Source organism: Netta rufina (assembly GCF_964035555.1).
Source record: "Netta rufina genome assembly, chromosome: 10".
Taxonomy (NCBI): Eukaryota; Metazoa; Chordata; class Aves; order Anseriformes; family Anatidae; genus Netta; species Netta rufina.
Genome location: NC_140133.1, coordinates 16,459,437 through 16,481,858, shown reverse-complemented (window position 1 = coordinate 16,481,858; position 22,422 = coordinate 16,459,437). Strand labels below are relative to the sequence as shown.

The 22,422-nt window shown below is 42.1% G+C and overlaps 1 protein-coding gene across 1 annotated transcript in view; it reads left to right on the top strand.

The window, feature by feature from the left end:
* MAGI1 (membrane associated guanylate kinase, WW and PDZ domain containing 1) overlaps positions 1-22,147 on the top strand; it is a 274,553-nt gene extending 252,406 nt beyond the window's left edge. Inside the window, 10 exon segments of the mRNA XM_084292717.1 lie at positions 1,139-1,230; positions 2,192-2,384; positions 4,953-5,246; positions 8,567-8,770; positions 14,597-14,687; positions 14,807-14,870; positions 15,749-15,892; positions 17,018-17,156; positions 20,775-21,160; positions 21,162-22,147. Of these exon segments, the coding sequence (XP_084148843.1) occupies positions 1,139-1,230; positions 2,192-2,384; positions 4,953-5,246; positions 8,567-8,770; positions 14,597-14,687; positions 14,807-14,870; positions 15,749-15,892; positions 17,018-17,156; positions 20,775-21,160; positions 21,162-21,476 (1,922 nt within the window). The 3' untranslated portion in view covers positions 21,477-22,147.
* The last annotated feature ends 275 nt before the right edge of the window (positions 22,148-22,422 follow it).

Here is a 22,422-nt window from a genome sequence, read left to right as displayed (position 1 = left end):
CCCCAAAAGAGCAGACCCAAACCAACAGGCACCGACAGTGTAAAATGCAGTTAGGGCCCAGTCTGGCACTCACTGATGCCAGTGGAAAACATTCCTTTTATCGGCTCATAGATACAGAAAACCAGATCGTGTTTTATCGAATGTGTTGCATCCTGTATCTGAGTTGCACGTACTGAAATTATGTTTCCGGATGATATGCTTTGGTTTCTTTACTAAAGATACAGGCAGCTGACTTGTAAAGACGTAGCTTTTTTGATCGTTAATTATAAATTCTGGGAGGGGATCATTACAAAATTAGTCAATGTTATAGATACTAACCAATAAATATTAAATGAACCTGAAGTTGTCTTCTGATATGATTTAATGTTAGCAATTAATTTTGCATTTTTAAAAAAGGGATGAAAGCAACCATGAATAAGTTAATGTAAAATATTTCTGTTCAACTACACTTCAAGGTTAGTACTTCACGGTATGCAATATTCATTGTAAAAACCTTGCTGGTGTTCCATACTAATGAGTAGGTAAGGCTGGTCTCTTTTTTATGTTTCCAGCTGTTTTTGTCTGTTCATTGGTTTAATAAAACCTGTAGATGAGCAAATGAAAGTCTGGAGAGCTGCACTGTTTTGAGAGGACCCCTTCTGTTTTCCACCAGTTGGGGATCTGTCCAATAGTTATTTAAAGCAGTGTCAGTAGACAGATAGCAAACTATGCTTCTGAAAGTTAATTAAACAGTAGAAGTCATAACAAGTAGCTCTTTTGTCTCATGTGAAAGAGGAGGCAGCTGTATTGTTTCTGGCAGAGTGATTCTCTGTCGTGCACAATCATTTATTGATGATTTGGAAGAGGCTCTTGCTCTGGGTAATGATGCTAATATTGATGGAAGGAAATATTACAGTGATAAACAAAATCACAGACACCTAGAAAGTAGAAACCATGGGATAATTTTTAGTTGTTATTTAATTAATAATCGTTTGCTACTTAAACTTATAAATGTTCTTAATTATGTCTAAATGTTCAAGACCACCTCATTTAATGAATAAAATTCTGCAACAGATCCCTCTACACGTACATCAGAGTAGTCCTGATATCATAGTTGTGTTTTTGATTAAAAATAACAGTTTTCCCTCTTTCCCTTTAGTTCCAGATTATCAAGAGCAGGATATCTTTCTATGGAGAAAGGAAACCGGTTTTGGATTTAGGATTCTGGGTGGAAATGAGCCTGGAGAACCTGTGAGTACATCTAGAAGTTGGCTTGTTTTAAGTCATTATATCTTCCAGAATCAAAGCAGTAACACACACAAACGTGCAGAGCTGCACTGTGGCATCTTTAGTTAAATAATTAATGGGCCATGACTTTATACCTCACATCTTCTCCCTACTGTGCCCCCAAAAAACAACTGAACCCCCACGTTTGAAGTGGGTATGACTTCCTCTGCTATTCCTTGTTTTTGTGATAGCCCAGATGAAAACACATACACCTGGAATTGCCTGGATATTGAGGAAAGGTTGTCCTGATCAGTTTGAAAAGTAGTTTCCACGGTTTGACCTCAGAGTGGTGGTCCTTCTATTTACTCAATTTCATTTCTTGCATTTGTTTAGCTTCTTTACCAAAATCCAGTGCCTTGAAAGGTATCATACACTGTGCAGGTCAAATTTAGATAGCAGCGGCATAAATTTCCAAATATTTTCCTGCTAAAATTCTTTTGCCTGTTTATGGAAAGAGAAACCATGAATGCCTCTCATGCCAGGGCAACCCTGCTGAACTCACTGAAGATAAACCAAAGCTGCACTGGTGGACAGGCTGAAGGGACTGAACTTGTAAACCCTAGAGGCAACTGAAAGGACAACTCAATCTCAGCCTCCCTGACAAGGCTCCCGGTGCTTTTAACCATCCTCGTCTCTGGTTACTGTCTGATTGAATGCATTTCCCAAGGCTGTCTGACAGCAGAGTGAGAGGACTGCCTAAAGGAAAAAGATGTCACTATCTTGATTACAATTTCCACGATAGGGCTAGATTAATGTGAAGCTGTTTTCCACAGGACCAACACTCCTGACCAGCAGACAGTCGTCAACAATTTTGGCCCCTACTAAACGTGTGTGCCACTCGCTTCTAGCTGGCTGTTGGGCATTTACCGTTCTCATTTATCATTCTTTCTTTCTTTCCTTTGTCCCGTTTGTGCTAATTCACCAGATTTACATCGGTCACATTGTACCGCTGGGTGCTGCTGATGCTGACGGCCGCCTGAGATCGGGCGATGAGCTGATCTGTGTGGATGGGACGCCCGTTGTTGGGAAATCGCACCAGCTCGTTGTCCAGCTTATGCAACAGGCAGCCAAACAAGGTCACGTCAATCTGACTGTCAGGCGCAAAGTAGTTTACACAGGTAGGCTGCAGTGCTGCTCAGCGGGCTAGATTTTCTTGCCAGACTCCATCTGTTCGGCCAACAGTTTAAAGAACAAAACCTTCTCCTTGTAGTACTGGAAAAACTCAGGGGATGCAGTGTTACTCTTTCTCTTTTGGCTGTTTTTAACCTTTTTTGTTCTTGATCAAATATTTTGTTTCTAGTCAAGACTCTCGCAATTTCACTTGTCTTCCAGTCTTCATGAAGGTTTCTGGTGAAATGGGGAACTGTATAGTTGCAACATATCATTTTTATTTGGATCCATACAGTGACAGAAACTGTGTTTGACTGCCTGTGTATTTTGTTTCCTTCCCAAAATAACCGTGCTGCCTGATAACAACCATTAAACAGGGAGGGAGGGAAAAGATGCTGCAGAGTCCACAGGGAGGAGGCAAGGGCAGAGTGAGGTAGGGGATCAGTGTGTGGTGGCTGATGTCCCAGCTTCAGGAGAAGCTTCAGGTGAGGTGATGCCATGTAGTCAACTCCGCTGCAGGATGCAAAACTGTAAGCATCACTGATCCAGTCAGGTAGCACAGGGACTGCGTGTTCGTTGTAACAGAGAAGGCTCGGGTACGCTGAGTTATGGTAGGTGTGGTGCACGCTGCATGTCTTTGATTCCTGACAAAGAGCTGCCATTGTGAGACAAGTTTTAGGAGACGAGAGTTGAGAGGAAGGGAAGGGCAGTTGAATTTTTGGTATTGTTTTTGTGCATGCATTTTCCAGTTTTATAAGTCTGCAGGCTGGAAATTATAAAAGATTTAGATGCATGAGAGATTTTGATATAAACCCTTGATATTTCATTCAGGGGCTTGTTCTGAGCTATTTCTGAATCATTTCAAATGTGGACACTTACTCTAGGATAAATTATTCAGGAACCCTTTTTTCACCTTATATTTGTAGGCTTTTAAATTCCAGCACAACTTTGCAGAGAAACCTCTTCCTGAATTTTGGTCCCTTATTCCTCTGTTCATCTGTATGCCAATAGCAAAAGATTGTTCATCTAAATGGGTACTCCTTGTCCTGAGATTCACATCGGGGAATGTTTATGCATTCTTAATATGTAGAATGCATTCTTAATATGTAGAATATTATGTATTTAGAACATACTTAGTATATAAATTCAAACAAGTACTGCCTTCCAAGAATGTTTTAAAAGTTCTTTTACTTTAGATCATGGGTTTACAGCTTTAGATTTTGTGTTTGCCATCCATTTTTGTTGTTGTTGCTTTTAAGATCTCCAGTTTGTCTGGTGAATAAAAATCAAGTTGAAGAAGTGAGTTGATTAATGGAGTCAGCCATTCAGTGGGGACAAGTGCAATATGCTGCTCTCCGCTGCACAAATGGACTGTGGAGAACTGGCTGGGTAAATAGGAGTGGAAATTATTGTAGGCCACGACTGTTACCTGGGGTTGGCTCAGGTAAAGGCAAGCGCTGCTGGAATGCAGGCAGTGGGGAACTCTCCTGATTTCCCAGCAGATGATCTCTCAGCTGCAGCATGGTCCAGCACTTCAAGAAAGACATGTTTGAGTTGGAGGGGGCCCAACTGGAGGGAGTCCAGAGGACCAGGGAGAATAAGGAGAGCTCTAACAAACATGGTCTGCAAGGAAATATCAAACAAATTGGGATTGTTTAGCCTAAAGCAGACAAGGGGGAGGAGGTGTTAAACTCCCAAAGACTATAAGAGGCTGCCACAAAGAGGAAGGGAATAATATGTTCTCCATATGCCTGCAAGATAAAACTAGAAATAATAGCCTTATGTTGCAGCAGAGAAGATTTAAGTTAGATATTACAACCAATAGATTGCCTGGGGAGATATTTAACAGCAGATTAGACAAACATCTGCCGGGACTGACAGATGTTTGTATTGCTGAGTATTGCTGGCCTGGACTTGAGTGAGTGTGGACTAAGAGATTTTTTGAGATTTCTTCAAGCCTTGTGTTAGCTGATTAGATTTTAAACTAATACCACCTCCTTCAGTTGCTGTTAAACACTTGTTTAATATTAATGTTAATAATGTTTAAAGGTTCCCCCCGACTGTGCCAGACTGTACAGATGAAAGTTGCTGATTCCTCCATCCAGAAAAGCTTAGTTCACAGTTCTTTTGTTTTAATGTGGGTAGTTATTATTAATCATGATCACGTTAATTAAAAACACTCAGTGCTATCCAACTGATAGCACTGAGTTAAAAAAAAAAAAAATACCCAAGTCTTGAGTGATGAATACTTGGTATTACTGTATCTCCCCACGGCTTGTGCACATACACAGAGTTGCACATATGTAATTGAAGAGGGGATGTGGTAGTGGAAGGTTTTGTCTGCATGACCCTAGACAGCAGTGGATGTGGGTGTGTGGCCAGTGCTGTCACTGAACAGAGCTGTGGTGACATCCAAAAGGAGATGGAGGACAGAGCCACTGGTCATGATTTATGGATTAAAGCAGGTGCTATGTTTTTTTTTCCTTTTGTCTTCTTGTCTTTTTCTCAGTGTGCAGCACTTGTCAAACATTAAAAAATTCAGCTTGCTCAGACAATCTTTCTTTTTCCTTCCCCAGTTCCCAAGGCAGAGAATGAAGTCCCATCCCCAGCCTCGTCCCACCACAGCAGCAACCAGCCGGCCTCGCTGACGGAGGAGAAGCGAACGCCGCAGGGCAGCCAGAACTCCCTCAACACCGTCAGCTCGGGCAGCGGCAGCACCAGTGGCATCGGGAGCGGAGGCGGGGGAGGCAGCGGTGTTGTCAGTGCCGTGGTCCAGCCCTATGATGTGGAAATCCGCCGTGGTGAAAACGAGGGCTTCGGCTTCGTCATCGTCTCGTCGGTGAGCAGGCCGGAGGCGGGGACGACGTTCGGTAAGTCTTGGGGTTTGTCAGCGGCCCTCGAATGAGACCCAGGTTTGAGTGCTGCAGCACAAGGAGGCAAGTGGGGATGTTTAATTAAAAGACATGGGTATGACCTGATTTGTGTAATTGATGGCTTAATCAGGGAATGAGACTTGGTAGGTGTTTGCCTCCTGGGTTTTGTTCAGCACTGAGTCGAGAAAAGTAAAATGAGAAATCCCATCCTGAAGAGCAAAAATGCCACCAGTGGCAGTTCCTGGTGCTCCCCGAAAAACAGGCTGTCCCTGCAAGCTGGGCACCCTTCTGGGGCTTGCTCTCAGGAGAGCAGCCAGGGATCCCCGCAGAGATGCTGTTGTGTAATGCAGAAAGGGAGCAAGTGGCAGGAAGTGTGTCTGCTGATGGTGGAATTGAGCCATCATTAAAAGCAGTAATGCCTAAACTGATTAACTTCTCTTTGGCAATCAGGGTTATTCTGATCCTCATTACAAAGTGAGCTTGCTGATGGCTGGAAAGTTTTAATTAATAGTGCTTGCTGGTGAGACGTTAAATGGAGGATATTGTTTAACCAAAACAAAAAAAAAAAGTGTTTTTTTGACCCGTTCCACCTTGTGTCTCCTTTTCCCAAATCCATTTTTTGAGAGTAAGAGGGAACAAGGTTCATGCAGTGTCACTCTTGATATCCTGCGCTTACAGCAGTGGTCATGGTTTCTTTCTGAAGGCTGTCTCTTCTGCTAGACAGACACTTGTTTCCAGGTGTTGCTGTAAAAGAGGTAAAGAGGTGACATTCTGTTTACAGAACAAATGAGTCATATATTGCAAAGCACAAATAAGCTGGTTTTGCATGTGTGCACAGGACAGCCTGCTCTAGAGCAGAATTGTCATTGCAAGGAGGAAGCAGTCAGAAATGCCACTTTCTTCCCTTCCTATGGTCTCCAAGAGGCAGCATCCACTTTGACTTTACAGGGGAAAAAGAAGGTGTTCTCTCCCTTTTAGTCTGTGGCATGTGCTATGGATGGAGGGGGAAAGGAAGGGCAGAACAAATGCTTTGGCCATTTTTACGCTGCCCCTCAGAGCGGGGTCGTGTTTCGTAGACAAAATGCCTTGAAGTCTCCCTGTACAGCTTGAATGTTCCCGGGGCAGGCAGGTGTGTGTGGCAAAAAGTGGCCTTTCCCCCTCTTTTTTTTTCCACTGAAATTTCCTGCTGTTGCCCAGTGTCAGTGCCCTTACACAAAAGCACAAGGGATCAAGGGAGCATCACCTCCTTTGCAGGCATTGATATAAAACAGAGCGTTTCTAAACACTGTTCGGGGCAGCCATAGCAGCAGAGGGTGCAAGGGGGAATTATCCAGCGTAGATCTGGAGGAGTGAGTTCCATCAGCTCTCAGGTGCTAGGCTACCTTTGTGCTGGCCTCATGGCTGGAAACTGTGCATCCAGGATAGGTATTCTGGTGCCCAAACACGACGGTGTAATGCAATGTTGGATAAGCTGAACTCAGTCTAAAACGGAGAGAGAGCTTTTATCGTCTGAAAGCGTTTCAAACGTGCGTAAAGAACTTTTACGGTATGAAGGCTGTGCTCTAACTGTTTTCTGCAGAGAAACCTTGACCTGAAGTTGTAAAGAGTTATGTTTGCTTTAGCCCAAGATACTCTCTAACTGGAAGTTTTCTGTGCAGGGGCTCCTCATGGAGATCTGTTGATCTGTGACTGTTTTTCCTTTAATTTTTTCAACTGTGTTCAGCTTTTTTTCTAATACTCTGCATGAGATGTGTTCCCTCTGCTGTGTGGTGCTTGCTCTGTGCCTGCTTTGTAGTTTTTTCTGTCATAGGTGGTATTCAGAGATGGGCCAAACTGGTTCTAAAACCCACCTCGGTCACTTTGGTATGGGCTCTCATATATTTTCCCATGGATTTGGCCAGAGCTGGAACTCCATCCTTAATTCAGGAGCTCATTTCAGATACCCTCAAAACAGTTGTTATACTGGATGGATTTCTGTATCACCCCAGAGGGAAACTTTCTAACATCACAGTAAAACAACGATAAAAAATCCTCCACCGTTTGCAAATAGTATTAACACCTTCTGCTCATTTTCATTGCATCTTCCCAACCTTGTTCTCTCACTTCATATTCCTTTTCTTAGCCTTTTTTTCTTTATGCCATTTCTGGTTTTGTCATGCAGCAACGTTTAAAACTACTAATCAAATAAAGATTAGAGCACAGATGGGAAAGTGCATCTTGAGGGTGAATGTATTGTGTATGTGTGAAGTATCAGATGACCACTCTGCATACCTCATGCTTTTCACCACGCACTGCATGCCTGAGGGCCTCTTGCCCACGTAACGAAGCCGTACAAAAGCCCAGAGGATTTAGCTGAGTGCTGTTCTGTAGCTCCTGTGTCCCAAATCTGCGTTTTGTGGAAGACCCTGCGTTTCTGGGGCCAAGCAATTGCATGGAACAGGAGGGGAGTTTTGTCTTCAAAACACATTCATCCTGAAGTGCTCTGGCTCTGCGTGCCAGGCATCTCACTGGTTTTGCGTGTGGTTTTAAAGGTATTTAAATCAGGAGGTCCTTATTCCTTCCCCGCTCCCACCCTTATACCATCTGGGATCGTAAAAGGGGGGTGGTTAACAGGGGCTGAGGTGGATGCCTGCACCAAACAGGTTACCTTTTGTCAGTCTTGGCCCATCTGTAGTGGTCCTGTGCCTTCCCTGGTGGTACCTTTGTTCACAATGGAAGAAAACCGTTTCATGTTGCTTCCCCATCCAGCGCTGACAGACTGGGTCTCTGTGGTAGAAAGGGAGGCGCGCTCCCTCCTCGGACTAGAATGATTTTATCTTTCTGAATTGAGAAAGAACAAAACATTGGCAGAAGCTTGAACAGCAGTTGATTTAAGGAAAGACTTGAGAGGCAGACACCAATGTAATCTTGGAGGAAGAAGGTTGTGTTTTCTACACACAGTTTCAATTTTCTGGTGCAAAAATAAAATCGGGATTTGGGTTATTGTGGGGCTGCTAAGTGTAGTTGTAGTTCATAAAAGCTCACCGTGTATTAACAGAGATCAAGGGGGAGGGAGATTTGAGAGTTAACAAGCACCTTTTTGTAAAATGAGCATTGTGCACTCGTACTAGTTGATTGCCAATGTTTTGAACACTGGCAGCAAAGCTATCCTATAATAACTTTTGCTTGATGCATTAATTAATTAACCCTTAACCTTCTCTTTCCCTTTTCAACCCTTTTTCTCCTTTTCCCCTTCACCGTAATTCCCACGTATGTAAACAATTAAAACCAAACCAAACCAAACAAAAACAAAAACAACCCCCAAACCAATACAAAAGCGGGAAATGCATGTGTGGCCATGCCTCACAAAATAGGTCGGATAATTGAAGGGAGTCCCGCAGACCGCTGTGGCAAGCTGAAAGTAGGCGATCGGATCTTGGCCGTGAACGGGTGCTCCATCACCAACAAGTCGCATTCAGACATCGTCAACCTCATTAAGGAAGCGGGAAACACCGTTACTCTGCGCATCATTCCAGGAGATGGTAAAGTATTTGTTCCCTGCTGTGTTATCTCACCCTGTTGTTGCTTTGTTCCTGGGCTTTTCGCATCAGTCAGAGCTGCAAAAGCATAAGGATTTCCACTCCTGATTTGGGAATTAGTAGCAAGGGGGCTGTGAGTGTCCCATAGATGTATTCCCCTTTTCTTTCTATAGAAGCAGGAGCCCTATTTTTTTAAAGGAGGATACTGATTTAAAAAATAGTAATTACATTCCATTTTATTGTGTTCCTCCAAGTATCTCCTTAAATTCTTCCATAAATTTGATGCGTATCTTAGTACTCTCTGATTTGATTCTTAGGTTAATAATGGAGCTTCAGGATTTTTGAGAATCACTGCATGCTCAGTAATGTATGGGATCCCTGAAGCTTTCCACAGGCTATAAAGAGATCACAGAAAGAGATAAACACTTTGTCATGTTTTAAGCTGTTTGAAAAGAAGATTTGTTTTTATTCTGCATAAGTTGCTTTTTGAAGCCATCTCAGTACATTTTCAAATGACTTTATTAAATGGCAATGGCTCCGGAGCTGCTTGTGGGCTCGCAGCCGACAGTCATAAGAGTTCCCTGGATGAGATCGCATTGTTTCAGATGAGAGGGAATGTGCAGGATGCCTGGCAATACGCTGACACTTGGTACTATTTTCAGGTCATTGAACTGTTTGGTTAAAGTGAGGGTCTGCGTTATATATCAGTTTCATGAAATTAATCCCTACGTGCGATGCCAAATAAGAATAGAGCAGAAACATACGTGAAGCATCTGCAGCAGAGCTAAAATTGCTTTGGTTCCAAACTGTATGAATTTCATTTGTTCATTGTCCTGCTCTGCGGAGGACAGGTTCACAGAGGGTACTCGTTTGGCAGAAATTCTTTCACAGTGCTCTTCTTTAAAGCTAAATCCATGGGTATAGAATTTGATAGCTCAGATGCAGTGCTAATGAGCATTTCTTAGAGTTGTACAGGACATTACTTGCATTCAGTTAAACGTAGAGAAAGTGTGATTAAATTTGAAAGGAAGGTTGAGAAAGTCTGAGTGAACTGCAGATGTCTCTTCACAATAAGAACTACTGGAAGGAGACCTTTTCATCCTGCAGCCTGACAGGAAGCATTTTGCTGTCACTCTGTCTGTTTGGACTAGCACTCGTGCACTTACCGCTTCCGAAGAACCGGAGGGAAGCTGTGAACTGAGCCTGGTGTCTGTAATGCAGAATGGAGGAGTTACATGATGTGATTTTCTGTGGGAAACATTCACTAGTTGCTAACTCTCCTTTCTATGGCTGTAGCAAGCTGAAACGGGGATTTGGTTACCCCACAGAGCACAATTGTGCTATGTTTAGCTATAGGATAAAAACAGGGCAGGACCAGAGGTGATCTGGTTATAAATTATTTCTCTTTAGGGTGATCTGTTTTGCATGAAGGCTTTATTTTCCTACTGTCTAGCAGCAACCAGGTCAAATGGGATGTGATCCTTTACTACTTCCAGCAAAATAAATGTTCATGAATAATAAAATGGCTGTGAATTAGGCTAATGGCTGAGCTGGCCTGTGTGTGCCAGCTCTGGAAGGTGAACCAGGAGAAGAGTTGTTCATTACCTTTATTTTGGTATCTGATCAAAATCTAGGCAGATGAATCTTTGAAGAAAAAAAGAATAAATATGAAATAACTTTTAAACCATAGGGATTTTTCAAGAGGAACATAGCATCCTGACAGGAATGCTCAGCCAGCCTTGTTCATGCAAATGTGTGTACAAAATACCTTGTTAAATTGCTTAGGTTAGGAGGGAGCTCTGCAGCTGTGAATGCATCAGGCATTCCTAAAGAAGATGGAGAGCTGTAATTCTGGGAAGGAGTCAACTCTTTTCTCTTGTAGGAATGCAGGCTTTGAGCATTTTTGTTTGCTTAGTCCTGTAAATTCAAAGTCTGATTGCCAGCTCTATCTGCATTTAATTTCCAAAAGCTAGTAAGGCCAACCATGAAACATGGTGAGAGGTTTGCTCAGAAAACATGCGATTTAAGGAATCAGTCTCAATGTTGTTTTATTTCTGTAGTTGCCTTCTGATTTTGGGGTGCTTTTTCACAAGTCTAAGGGGTCTAACATTGTATTTTGATGGGAAGAAAATGTGTGCTTCTCACATAAAGGTGAAACTAAAGCTCATCACGAGACTCACAATAAACTCACATTGCTAATCTCTTCTAACATTATTAAAACCCTCAAAGGTTTTTGCTGTGTGATAGTCTTGCACCAATTCATAGACCACTACAGGAGTGTATTTGCAATGGCATTATGATGGGTTAGCATGGCTAATACAAGGATACAAGCAGCCCCCCAAAAAAAACAACCTTAGATTAGGCACTGGTGTCTGGGCATTCAAGGGCAGAATAGTGCAAGAAATTGGTGAAATCTGTAGGGTTTAGAACATACTGTTATTGATTGAGACAACCTTTCCTGTGTTTGTGTTCTTCTCCAGTTTTGCATGGTGGCTGGCATGTGTCCTGCGTCTAAAACACTAGCAAAAATGATGCACAAATCCTGCCTCATGGGATAGGGTGGGCTAAAGATAGACCCAGTACAGTGGTGTGAAGATACATCTGTACCAAAGATGTGTTGTTGCTCTACTTGGTATTCTTAGTGTGACCTACTAAAGGGGAGGAATGTTGCTTTTTTCTTTGAAGCCCATCTTCATCTCATCTCCAAATATTTGTGGAGGATTTCAGGGGCTTTGTTCTGGGTGAATACAGCACACTTAACCATGTTTCAGGACCTTCTGAAGTTGGAGACAGATTTTAGCATCAAGGCATCTTTACAAAATACACAGAATTGTTTTGTGAAATCCAACAGTTTAACCACACTCAGGGACGTCTCCTCCTCACACAAGCCAGCTGTCGACAGCACCGCCTTGTAAAGGCATCTTTTGGTCGTGCCTGCCCCAAGAGGTGCAGGCAGACCCAGGAGCCTCTCTTGCTCTCTGTGCCACTGGACGCAGGCCAGCTCTGGTCTGGAAGATGTTACAGCTCCAGATGCTATGGGTTTGGGCATATTAACTTGGGCACAATGCTGCAGGCAAAGGAGCTGTGCTCTCCTTGCACCCATCTGTTTGAAATTCTTTTTCTCTTTCCCTTTTCCTGAGTTTCCCTTGACAAGCACTGGCTATAGAAAGGAAAAACCTTCAGCTCTTTTAGGTCCCTCCACAACTGAAATAAATCCGTGAAATAAAATAGGTTCCCAGATCCAAGTAAACCCATGACCACCACTTTTCCTCCCATTTCCTCCCAATTCTGCAAATCTGTATTACAGCTGGACTCTGTTTAATAGTGGGAGCTTTTTTCATAGTCAATAAAGTGAATTACCAGATCCTTGGAGCTTATGAGGCAAACAAGGGCAGGGTAGAAAACCTTGTAATTTTATTCTGGAGAGCAAGATATTTCCACCCAGTTTTTGCTTCTGTTATCTGATGATGCCTTTTTTTTTAAGAGGGACTGGAACCAGAGAAAGTCAAGAAACAAGCTGCATCTTTTTAACCACTGATTGTGCATTCAGCTTAGATTTTGCTCTTGAAAAGTATCGATCAGTGTTCTGTGATGAGTTGTATTCCATGGTCCTTTTCTAGATGAAGTCAGTAGAGCATGTAGTGGGGATGTCCTGTGTGCAGAACTGTTTCACAAAAGAGCAAGTGCCTGCCACTGTGGTGACTCTAACTGGGAATGCTGTGCCTAATGAGCAAGCATTCCTGTTGACTGTGATTTTGCAGTCCCCATGCCCATCCTTGTCCGAGGTAACCATTCAACATTTTGAATGGTTAAGCATATAACCACTGACTCTTCCTCTGAATTCAAACTCCTGTGTGAGGGGGAAGATGTTTTCAGGAATTGCTGACCTGCAGGCACACCAGAACAATTCAAAATTTAAACTGTTCAATACTATTTTCAGTTCCGGATTGATGCAACATGGATTTCTGGAAAATGTGTTGAGTTCCATACGCATGTGTTCCAGGCCTTTCCTCCAAAACCATGTTGCTGAAATTTGGCTAATGACATTCACATGACCTTAATTTTAGATAGAGTTTTAAATGTTTTAAATTTAAAAGTTAACTCTGTATTTATTGAAGCCTATGATAAAGCTCCAAAATCGCAAAAGGATGATTTTGCCATGCTGTACCATGAGGAGCAGCTAGATGGTCACTTTTAGCACATGCCTACAGCAGCTCCCTTCCCTGTCCCCAAAGCAGGAGTGAGGAACTGTCTTGGAAGCACCCCCTGCTTTGCATGGAGAAACACGGCTTTTGCACGTGCTGACATTGGGCTAGGAGTCCTTCATCATGGCGTAAATTAAGCTTTGAGGTTAATCCTCTTCTCTGTATTCTTAATGAGTTGAGTGTCTTTTTTGTTTGTTTTTTTTTTAAATGGTACCCAGAGCCATTGGTGCATTTGGTGCAGGCAGTTCCACATCCCTGTGTGCACCTTTGGGTGCTCAGGCACCAGTGGGTGGCATTTCAAGGACAAATTTCAGCAAGTTTGGGGCTTAGCCATATTCAATATCACCTTGTAAGGCATTAGATAAAAGCCACATCTCAATCCTACTGATTGCAATTTGTGATGGAGGAAGTACTGCTAAGCTCATAATCCATGGAATAGTTATTGCTACTTTAAGATTAATCCAGCCAACCGTCCATATCTGGAGACTTTAATGATTGGAATTTTGGAATTCGTGCTGTTACATAACAGACAGGGCATTCTTCCACCCTTCCTTCACAAGTCAGTCTTTGTTCTGTGTCTAACACAGAATTTATTTTATTTTTTAGATTTTTCTTGTTTTTCCAATGGAGTGTCTTTGGATTTCCCTTTAGATTGATGATCATGGTGATGCATTTGGTTACTGAAAAAGCCTCATTTGTGTAAAAATAAATTATAAGTATACCATGTATGCATTATACAAATATATAGAAATATTTGACTCCCTGCTCTACACTATTTGTGGTGGCTGGCCGTGGTGGTTTCTGGAACGCACATTCTTTTCTAGTTAACTTATTCAGTGATGAAACTAAATATGATGTTTTCACTAAAGCCTTGACATTTTCAAGAGCATAGGCTCCAACAACAGCAGTGATGTGACAATGTTTCCTAGCTTGTTAGGAGTGTTTAGAAGGGCTTAGTGTTTGGAAGGCTTTTTTCTTTCTTTCTTTCTTTCTTTCTTTCTTTCTTTCTTTCTTTCTTTCTTTCTTTCTTTCTTTCTTTCTTTCTTTCTTTCTTTCTTTCTTTCTTTCTTTCTTTCTTTCTTTCTTTCTTTCTTTCTTTCTTTCTTTCTTTCTTTCTCTTTCTTTTCTTTCTTTCTTTCTCTTTCTTTTCTTTCTTTTCTTTTTTTTCTTTTCTTTCTTTTTTCTTACAGAAGAGAAGGGTAGAAAGTGATTTTCTACATCTGATGACAGATACCAGAAAAAGCAGACCCTTGAGGATGGGGGTTTGGGCAGCCTGATATAGTGTATCTGTAAGGTCCCTTCCAGCCCAAATCATTCTGTGATTCTGTGGGGGACGTATCGTGCTAAGTTTCAGTGGGCAACTTAAAGGCCAATATTTCTGTGCAATGGGGTGCTGTACAGTTTTATACACATAATTGCTATGACTTAGCTTAGACTTTGTCCTGTCTGTTTTGGGATTTGGGAAATTTTGAGCCAGTTTCCAGTTCTTAAAAAACAAACAAACAAACAAAAAAAAACATACTGATGCTTTCCAATTAAATGACTTTGCAAAATTTTTTTTCAGAGAACAGCCAATGGTCTTCCTTCATAATGAAAAAAATAAATAAATAAATTTGTTTTGCAGAATCGTCCAATGCTACTTTATTGACCAATGCAGAAAAAATTGCTACAATTACCACCACACATACTCCTCAGCAAATTCCGCAGGAGACCAGGTCAGACTGTTTTCCTTGAGGAGAGCATCTTGCCATGCGCTCTGTTTGGTTACTTCTTAATCACCTTCACATTCCATGAGCTGTGTTTTTCCTCTCCCTCTTTGTTTCATTCACTGCAGCAGGAACAACACCAAACCAAAGCAGGAATCCCAGTTTGATTTCAAACCGCCCCAAGCAGCGCAGGTAAGGAGTGCCTTCCTAATTGCTTTGTTTACCACAGACTGTTGCTTCCAGCCTGCTGAAGGGCTGTGTTCAAATGTTTCCCTTGAAAATTCCTACTGGGAGGCTGCTCTCCCTCAGTCTGTTTGCTGGGATTTGCTGATTAGTTTCTTAGTATGAATTGCTGTTGTTTCATCTGACAAGCATTTCCAATGCATTCTTATCAAGACTTTAAAAATAATAATAAAAAAAAGCTAACATTTCTACCACAGTAATAATTGATGGTTTTTTTGTGTGTTTTTTTTTTTTTTTTTTTTTTTTTTTTTTTGTGGAAGTGTATGTTTTGAGGGGGCTCTCCACAAAGTACTGTTGTGTGCAAATGATAAAATCAGAGAACAAAAAGAGCAAAACTTAATAAGGGGCAATAGCCGACATGTTCCTGGTTTTGCAGACAGGACCTTATTAGAGAGGTTATTCCACTGTTATCTTTCCTTGCCGCTGGCCATCCCAGAAGTAACCTCTTCCATTACAGACTTCAAAACATCCCTATGCCGACAGCATTGTGTTGTAGAATAAAACAGTGCATGTGCTTCTGACCTTCTTTCAAAGGAATAGAAGAGGTGGTAACAGAAAGGAGAAGACAGCACCATGGCGTAGACCCATCCCATGTACCAGCTAACTAGAGCCTGACACTGGGAGCGAGGTCATCCTAGTCTTCCTCTGCAGATTGGGACTGAGGAAGCAGGAAATGCTCGTGTGTGTGAAAACTCCACCGATTTTATTTTTGTACTTAATGAGTTCCAGAAATAATAACGTTCACTGGTTGAATAATTTCAAAATGAGAAATAGAGAAGCATTTAACTTTCTGTTGAATTGCACATATGTTGTCTTCCCTCCAGCAGGACCAAGATTTTTACACTGTTGAGCTGGAAAGAGGAGCCAAAGGGTTTGGCTTTAGCCTGCGAGGCGGCCGGGAGTATAATATGGATCTGTACGTGCTGCGGCTAGCTGAGGATGGTCCAGCTGAGAGATGTGGGAAGATGAGGGTATGCACAAACAGATATAAAAAACACACTGCTTTGCAATAAACTGAATGCCCTGCCTATCCCCTACAGGCACGCCTTCTGCTGTGCCAGCTAATGGGAAAATTAAATTGAAGCAAAGGAGCAATAGATTTACTTCTATCAGCGACTTTTCTTTCATTCTTTATGTACATGTACATTCTACAGAAGTGTGCATGCATTGGAAGACTTCACCCCATCCTTGTTTCAACCCAGATTTCCAAATTCTAATACATAAACTGACTTTTTAAGCCTAACAAAGATATGCGTGGTAATGAAAATGTTACAGTCACAGTCTTTGCCAGCTCCTTTAAAGCTGGAGCCATGAAAAGAGAATTTGGTTGTCCTACCTGATCCTCTCCTCTGCTGGGTAGAGTGGTGAGGGACCATTCATATATGTTGACTGATGGGTTAAAAAATTACAGTATAGTTTTTAATGAGTATTAGCTGTTAACTTTGCACATCACCTAAATTATAAACGTTATAGCATGGTCGTACATTATAAAATGCCTACAGAAAAAGTAAATTGCCAAGTTTTATGCACTCCATGCTCCTCTGATAAAGAATACGTAATAACTTTACAACATGTCTTTGTCTTCTCCAAATAAATCACACACAGGGCATTTGCAAAATTCTATTGCTGGGGCTAGATTTATAAGTCCAAAACCTTTGCTGATGAAAATAAATCATTGCTGCTGTGTGGAAGCCAATGCTTTAACAAGCTCCTCCAAGCCCTGTTTTTCTATCCTGATAAATTATGTTTACAAAAGCAGGTTTATTGGTTCATACCAGCTCTCTGTATCTGAGTGAGAAATGGACCCCAAAAAATATTTGAACATGCTGGTAACAGCAGTTTGTAAAACAAGCAAGTTTGACAAAAATCTTAAAAATAATCAAGATAAAATAATGCTTCTAATATAGATCTAGTTGTTAAGCAATACAAAAACGCATGGTGGTTTCATGGAACAGCAGAGAAATAGTTGCGCACTTCAGGCCTTCTGTTTTCTTCATGTCTGCCCTGCATGCTGGTTATTGTGGACTCAAAGCGGTGGTGGCCCTCCTGCAGGTTTCTTTCTAATCTTAGACTCTTCTCTTTTATTGCTTTGACAGATTGGTGATGAAATCCTAGAGATCAACGGGGAAACTACCAAGAACATGAAGCACGCTCGGGCCATCGAACTGATTAAAAATGGTGGCCGCAGGGTCCGCCTGTTTCTGAAACGTGGAGATGGCTCTGTCCCAGAATATGGTGGGTCAAACTATGAAAACATTCCTTTCTTCCCTGGCATCACTCCATGAATGATTTGTCTCAAGATCTGAAGCGGGAATTCTTTTTTATTTTCCTTTCTCACCAGTGTCTTACCAACCTTTGCAACATATGGTTAATTGCCTCGCTTGTGCTGAATTTTCTACACATTTCATCCTTTGCTTGCTTCCATGGACTTGGGGCGCAGTGTAAGGCAAGATCATCATAGCAGTATTTTTGGTGATCAGAGAGGAAAACAAAACAAAACAAAAAACCTTATTGTCTTGTCCAGCCAAACAAGGAATGTCATTGAACTGTGCCAAACTGTTTCTCAGCGGCTGAATTGTTGTTTCAAATAGGTCTCTACTTCTAATCAATGCAAAAACTGGGATCCTGATTTGTTATTCTGAAGCAGTGAATTTTTTGTTAGGTTTTTCTCTTAGTTCTTGTCTGTATCCATAGACATGAATGCCAAGATGGCTTATGGGATTTTTGCCTTCCCTTAATATTTATGTAAATATTTATAAAGTTATTTAAGAAAAAAAAATAAGAAAAGCTTTACTACAAAAATATATTGATTTGGCCTCCTGAGCCCTTTTCTCCCCCTTTAAACAGTCTGCTGGTTTCAACTTGTTAATTTGTGAGGTCTGAAAAGGTGTGGAGGTTATGAAAAGGTGCTCTCGTGTCTGTCTTGGGGGAAACACTCAGTCCTTGTTTCTTACTAAGAATTGCATTAGAATTCCTTTTCTTCCCCCGGAGGTTGGATTGCTGGGTGGCTTAACTTAGCACACTATTTAATATTATAATTATGTCTTATTTATTTGAGATAATTGTCAAATATTGTGCCCTCGATGGAGGGCTACTCCCAACCAAAGGTCTTTGAGGTTTCTATAGAAACTGATGATTGAAGGGATGTCCTTTATATTTTTCTCCCCTTATTTGGGTTATTTCTGTGTCAGTAAGTTCTGTGTTTATCATTCACTCCATGTCCTAATAACAAAACCAAAATCCTTCTGCACAATTTATGAACTAGATTTTCTTTTTATTTACTGTACCAAGTTTGAGCATTTCTGCTCACTCCGTTCATTATTTAACTTTAAATGACCAATTCAGAGTATAACCAACAAACAATTGAAGTATTTAATGATACGGAAGGGAAGTTGTGGGTTTACACTTCTGTAATATAAATAGCACACCAGAAGGTTCAATGATGGCACTGAAATTCTGTAATGTTCTTTCTACTTTTGTCTTTTCCTATACTCCTTCGGATGTACAGTACTGTATCATATGCTAGACTGCATACATACCCTGTAAATTAAGTGCTTCACATCTCAAAGCATATGTCTGTTGCACTGAGGATGAAAATCCAACACCAATTTTATTTTGGCTAATGCTAAACCACTAAAATGTTCATTCTCCAAGCAAGGATTTAATATACAGGGGCCGCACTACTGTAAAGAATATCCTTGTAACATTTGGGACTCCTTCCTCTCTTCGTTCTGTTCGCTGCAGTCACAAATGGTTCCTCTAATAATGTTAAGTTCCAATATTTTTCTGACTCGATTGGAACGTGCTTCTCTATGAGGCTGTATATTTTTGTAATGAGTTTTGTACTTATTTTTAATGTTGTGGTCTCTGGTGGACTTTATTTTTCGTTGTTGTTTGATTGTTAATGTTTTTTCTATGACATTCTGTGTCGCTGTTCCAGCTGTCTTTTAGAATGGATGCTCTCGTTGTCTGGGTTAATGAATCACCTCTTAGATGTCTCTTTATGTCACGATAATAACAACTGCTGTCTTTGCAGCCTTATATTTGGGTGAAGCCTAGACAATCTGACTGGAAAAATAAACTTTCTTTATTCTAAGATAAAATATGAAGATTTTTCTTTCTTTCACCTTTAATATAGGGAATCTAAATTTTCTACTTTTCTCTTTCTCTTTCTCTTACTTTTCTTGGTGCTGGGCTCTTCCTTCCTCAGCGATGATACCTCCTAATATCGCTGCATGTATGAGAAATGACAAGCTCGGGGAGTCTTGCTTCTACCTTATGGGCCATAATCAAACTACGGTTTGTAGCTAAAATCAATATTAGGTGTTTTTGTGCTGTGGCCTAATTCCCTCACATTGCTTTCCGCTTCGCTATATTTTATATGTACAGCAATTCATTCCGAGCACCCTGCGTCCCCCGAATTGTAAGTACACCACTCAACACGTGTAAGCCTCGTTTGTACCTTTTGCCATAGCCAGGTTGCCACAAGCCGCGTGCTTACAGCCACGGAAAAGCGGTGTGGTCCTCCAGCGGCTGCCTGGAAAAGCTAATAAGCAAAAACGCACGCACGTGAGTCGCACCATGGGTTTCACCTGGAAATCACCAAAATAACGGCCCACGCACACACTGACCCTCCCGAGCTAAGGAATGGAAATGCCACCAGATGGGAGACACGTGGTGACAGGAGCCAGGAGCGGGCACAGTGTTTGGCATGGGGGAGGGCAAACAAAAAGGAGAAAAGCAGAAAAATTTCTGTCCCCACAAGTGTTTGTGAGGGTTTTTGGTCATTGCCAGCGGGACAGCCCACCTTGAGGTTAGTGCAAGCAGCAGGGAGCACACAGGGAGTGTAGCTAACACCCTCCTGCCGTGCAGAAGTTACTTTAAAAAGAAGATAACCAAATAAAATAAATGCTCACATTAAGTCAGCACAGATACCTTCATGTTTGCCGTGTCTCTAATGAATCATTCATAAACATCCGTTACAAATGACGAGGGTGATTGTAGCTAAGCTACTGTGCAGGGCTGGGGTTTGGGTTTGGGGGGTTATCCTGCTGCTTTGCAGTTTGTTACAGAGGTAGCTCAGCTGTATTTTACCTGAAACGCTACAGGAAAATAATGAACTGGAGATTAGGTTTTAATCAAAGCCATTCTACATATTACAATACCCTTCCATTGCTTTGATACAAAAAAAAAAAAAAAAAATCATACCTTCTGTCATCATTTGTTGAATCATTGTGGCAAAACCAAAATCTACCCTAGGACTTCTAATAACGTGGCAGAATTAAGTGAGATTAAGTAAAATGGAAATTGCTTGATTACAGTCTAATTCTCACACCTTCAAAACGTTATTTTACAAGGTCAAAACATAATAATCAATTCTGTTTTCTGTGGCTTTTTTCCACTATTTGAAACAAAGCCTGCCACAACTGGAAGGCAATGCTTTCAAAAGACTTAAAAGAAAAAATAATTTCCTAACGGCCCTCTTTATTGGAAACTGTTAAAAAAAAAAAATCCAACAACCCAAACTACATTTTTTTACCCCGCTGTAGAGAAAGTAGTGTGAGCGAAACATTGTGAATTGGGCTTGGGGGAAATGTAAAATGCCCCATGACAAGAAGAGCATAAAGGCAATATCAGCTTGGACCAAAACACGGCTAATGAACAGAGCAGCACCAGTACTAACCTGTAACTCTCGTTGTTCGCAGTTAAATTAACAAAAGCTCCGGTTAGCCTTCGCTGACTGCTTTAACAGTTGTTTGTTTTTGTCACTAATGAAGTCTGAAGAGTGCTAAGTGGTGTCACGGCGCCGCAGAAGGCTTCGGTACCAAACGCTTTGCTGTTATTTTCTTTCAGACCCCAGCAGTGACAGGAACAGTCCCGCCACAGGTTCACAAAATGTATCGGAAATGAAACCCGCGCCATCCGACCGACGGCAGCACCCATCATTGGAGTCCAGTTATCCACCAGACCTTCACAAATCATCACAACATGGGGACAGGCGGACTTACGTTAGAGACCTAAAAGGCAGCAGAGAGGTTAGCAGACATCCCAATGAACACCACACTTGGAATGGGACTTCTAAATCCAACGACACCGTGCCAGGCAGGAGGACGGAGAGGTCGCCGGACAGGAGGCGCGAGAGGCAGCCGGAGAGGGCGGTGGTGAACGGGCAGAAGAGGAGGTCTCCCGAAAAGCGGAGGGAAGGGACGAGGAGTGCTGACAACACCCTGGAGAGGCGGGGAGCGGCACGAGAGGAGGAGAGACCTCTCCCCCGAGAGGCGCAGGGAGCGGTCGCCCAGCCGGCGCCGGCGCTCGCTGGAGAGACTCACGGAGCCGAGGAGGTCGCCCGAGAGGAGAAGAGAGGCCTCCCTCGACCGGCGGGCCAAGTCGTCTGACCGACGGAGGGAGAGGTCGCCCGACAGACGGCTCAGGGAGGAGCGAGCCGGCCACCGGGAGAGGGAAGACCCCGGCTGGAAGCACGAGGCGAGCCGCCGGCACCTGCCCGAGCAGCGCAGGCGGCCCTACAAGGAGTGCAGCACCGACCTCAGCATCTGAGGGGTCCCCCGGGGTCCCCATCGCCTGCCCCACGCCGCAGGAGCAGAGGAGAGAGCGTGGGAGCTGGAAGGATCCGGCCTCCGCAAGGCGAGGAGACACCCGGCACCTGCTGGTCCTACAAACCTTTTATGCAGATGAAATCTTATAACAAACAAACAAACAAAAAAAAGTGTTGTGCCTGATGTATAATATTAAAGAAAGTATTTTTCAGTGTATTCTTTTTTTTTTTTTTAATTACTTGCCAAATGTTGGTCCTAAAGGATTATAAAGTTTTGTTTCTACATTCTTTGTAGATTTCTTAAGAGTAATTCCTTTATCGGGCTACTTTCCCCCCTCCCCACTATAGTAAATGGGGGTAGCCAGTAATATAATATAGGTAAAGGATTTTATGACCAAGTTTGAATAATTTGATCCAGACTGTTCTCTAGTGACTCACTGCTACACTGTATGTAGAAAATTTTTTAAGGGTTGGGGGTGGGGAGGGAAGAAAATTGTTCATCTCAGTAGGAATGGAGCGCTCCTGCTGAAGGAATTAAAAAAGAAAGAGACAAAATGTTCCTAAAATTGCAAGAACTGTTTGAAGAGACTACTGTTTCAATGAAGGATATTTATAATAATAATAAATAATAAATAAATAAAAAAGAACAAAAAAAAAAAAAAAGCAAAACCCACACAGCACAAGATGATTTACGATGAGGAATTTCTAGTTTGTTCCATGAACAGTTTATACTTTCAGGCCCCCTCTACAGGATGCGCAAAGGCAGAAAGACTGGTAACCACCATGCCTGTGTCACACACTAACGTAGACTGTTGATCTCTCATTAGCCTCAGCAACACTTAAGGATATGTCATTAAGGCAGCCACCGCAGCCCTGCTCATCTTCTAGATGTATATGGACAGCAACCCGAGCATGCATGGTATTGTTTGTCTGCTTTGAAGCAAGGGA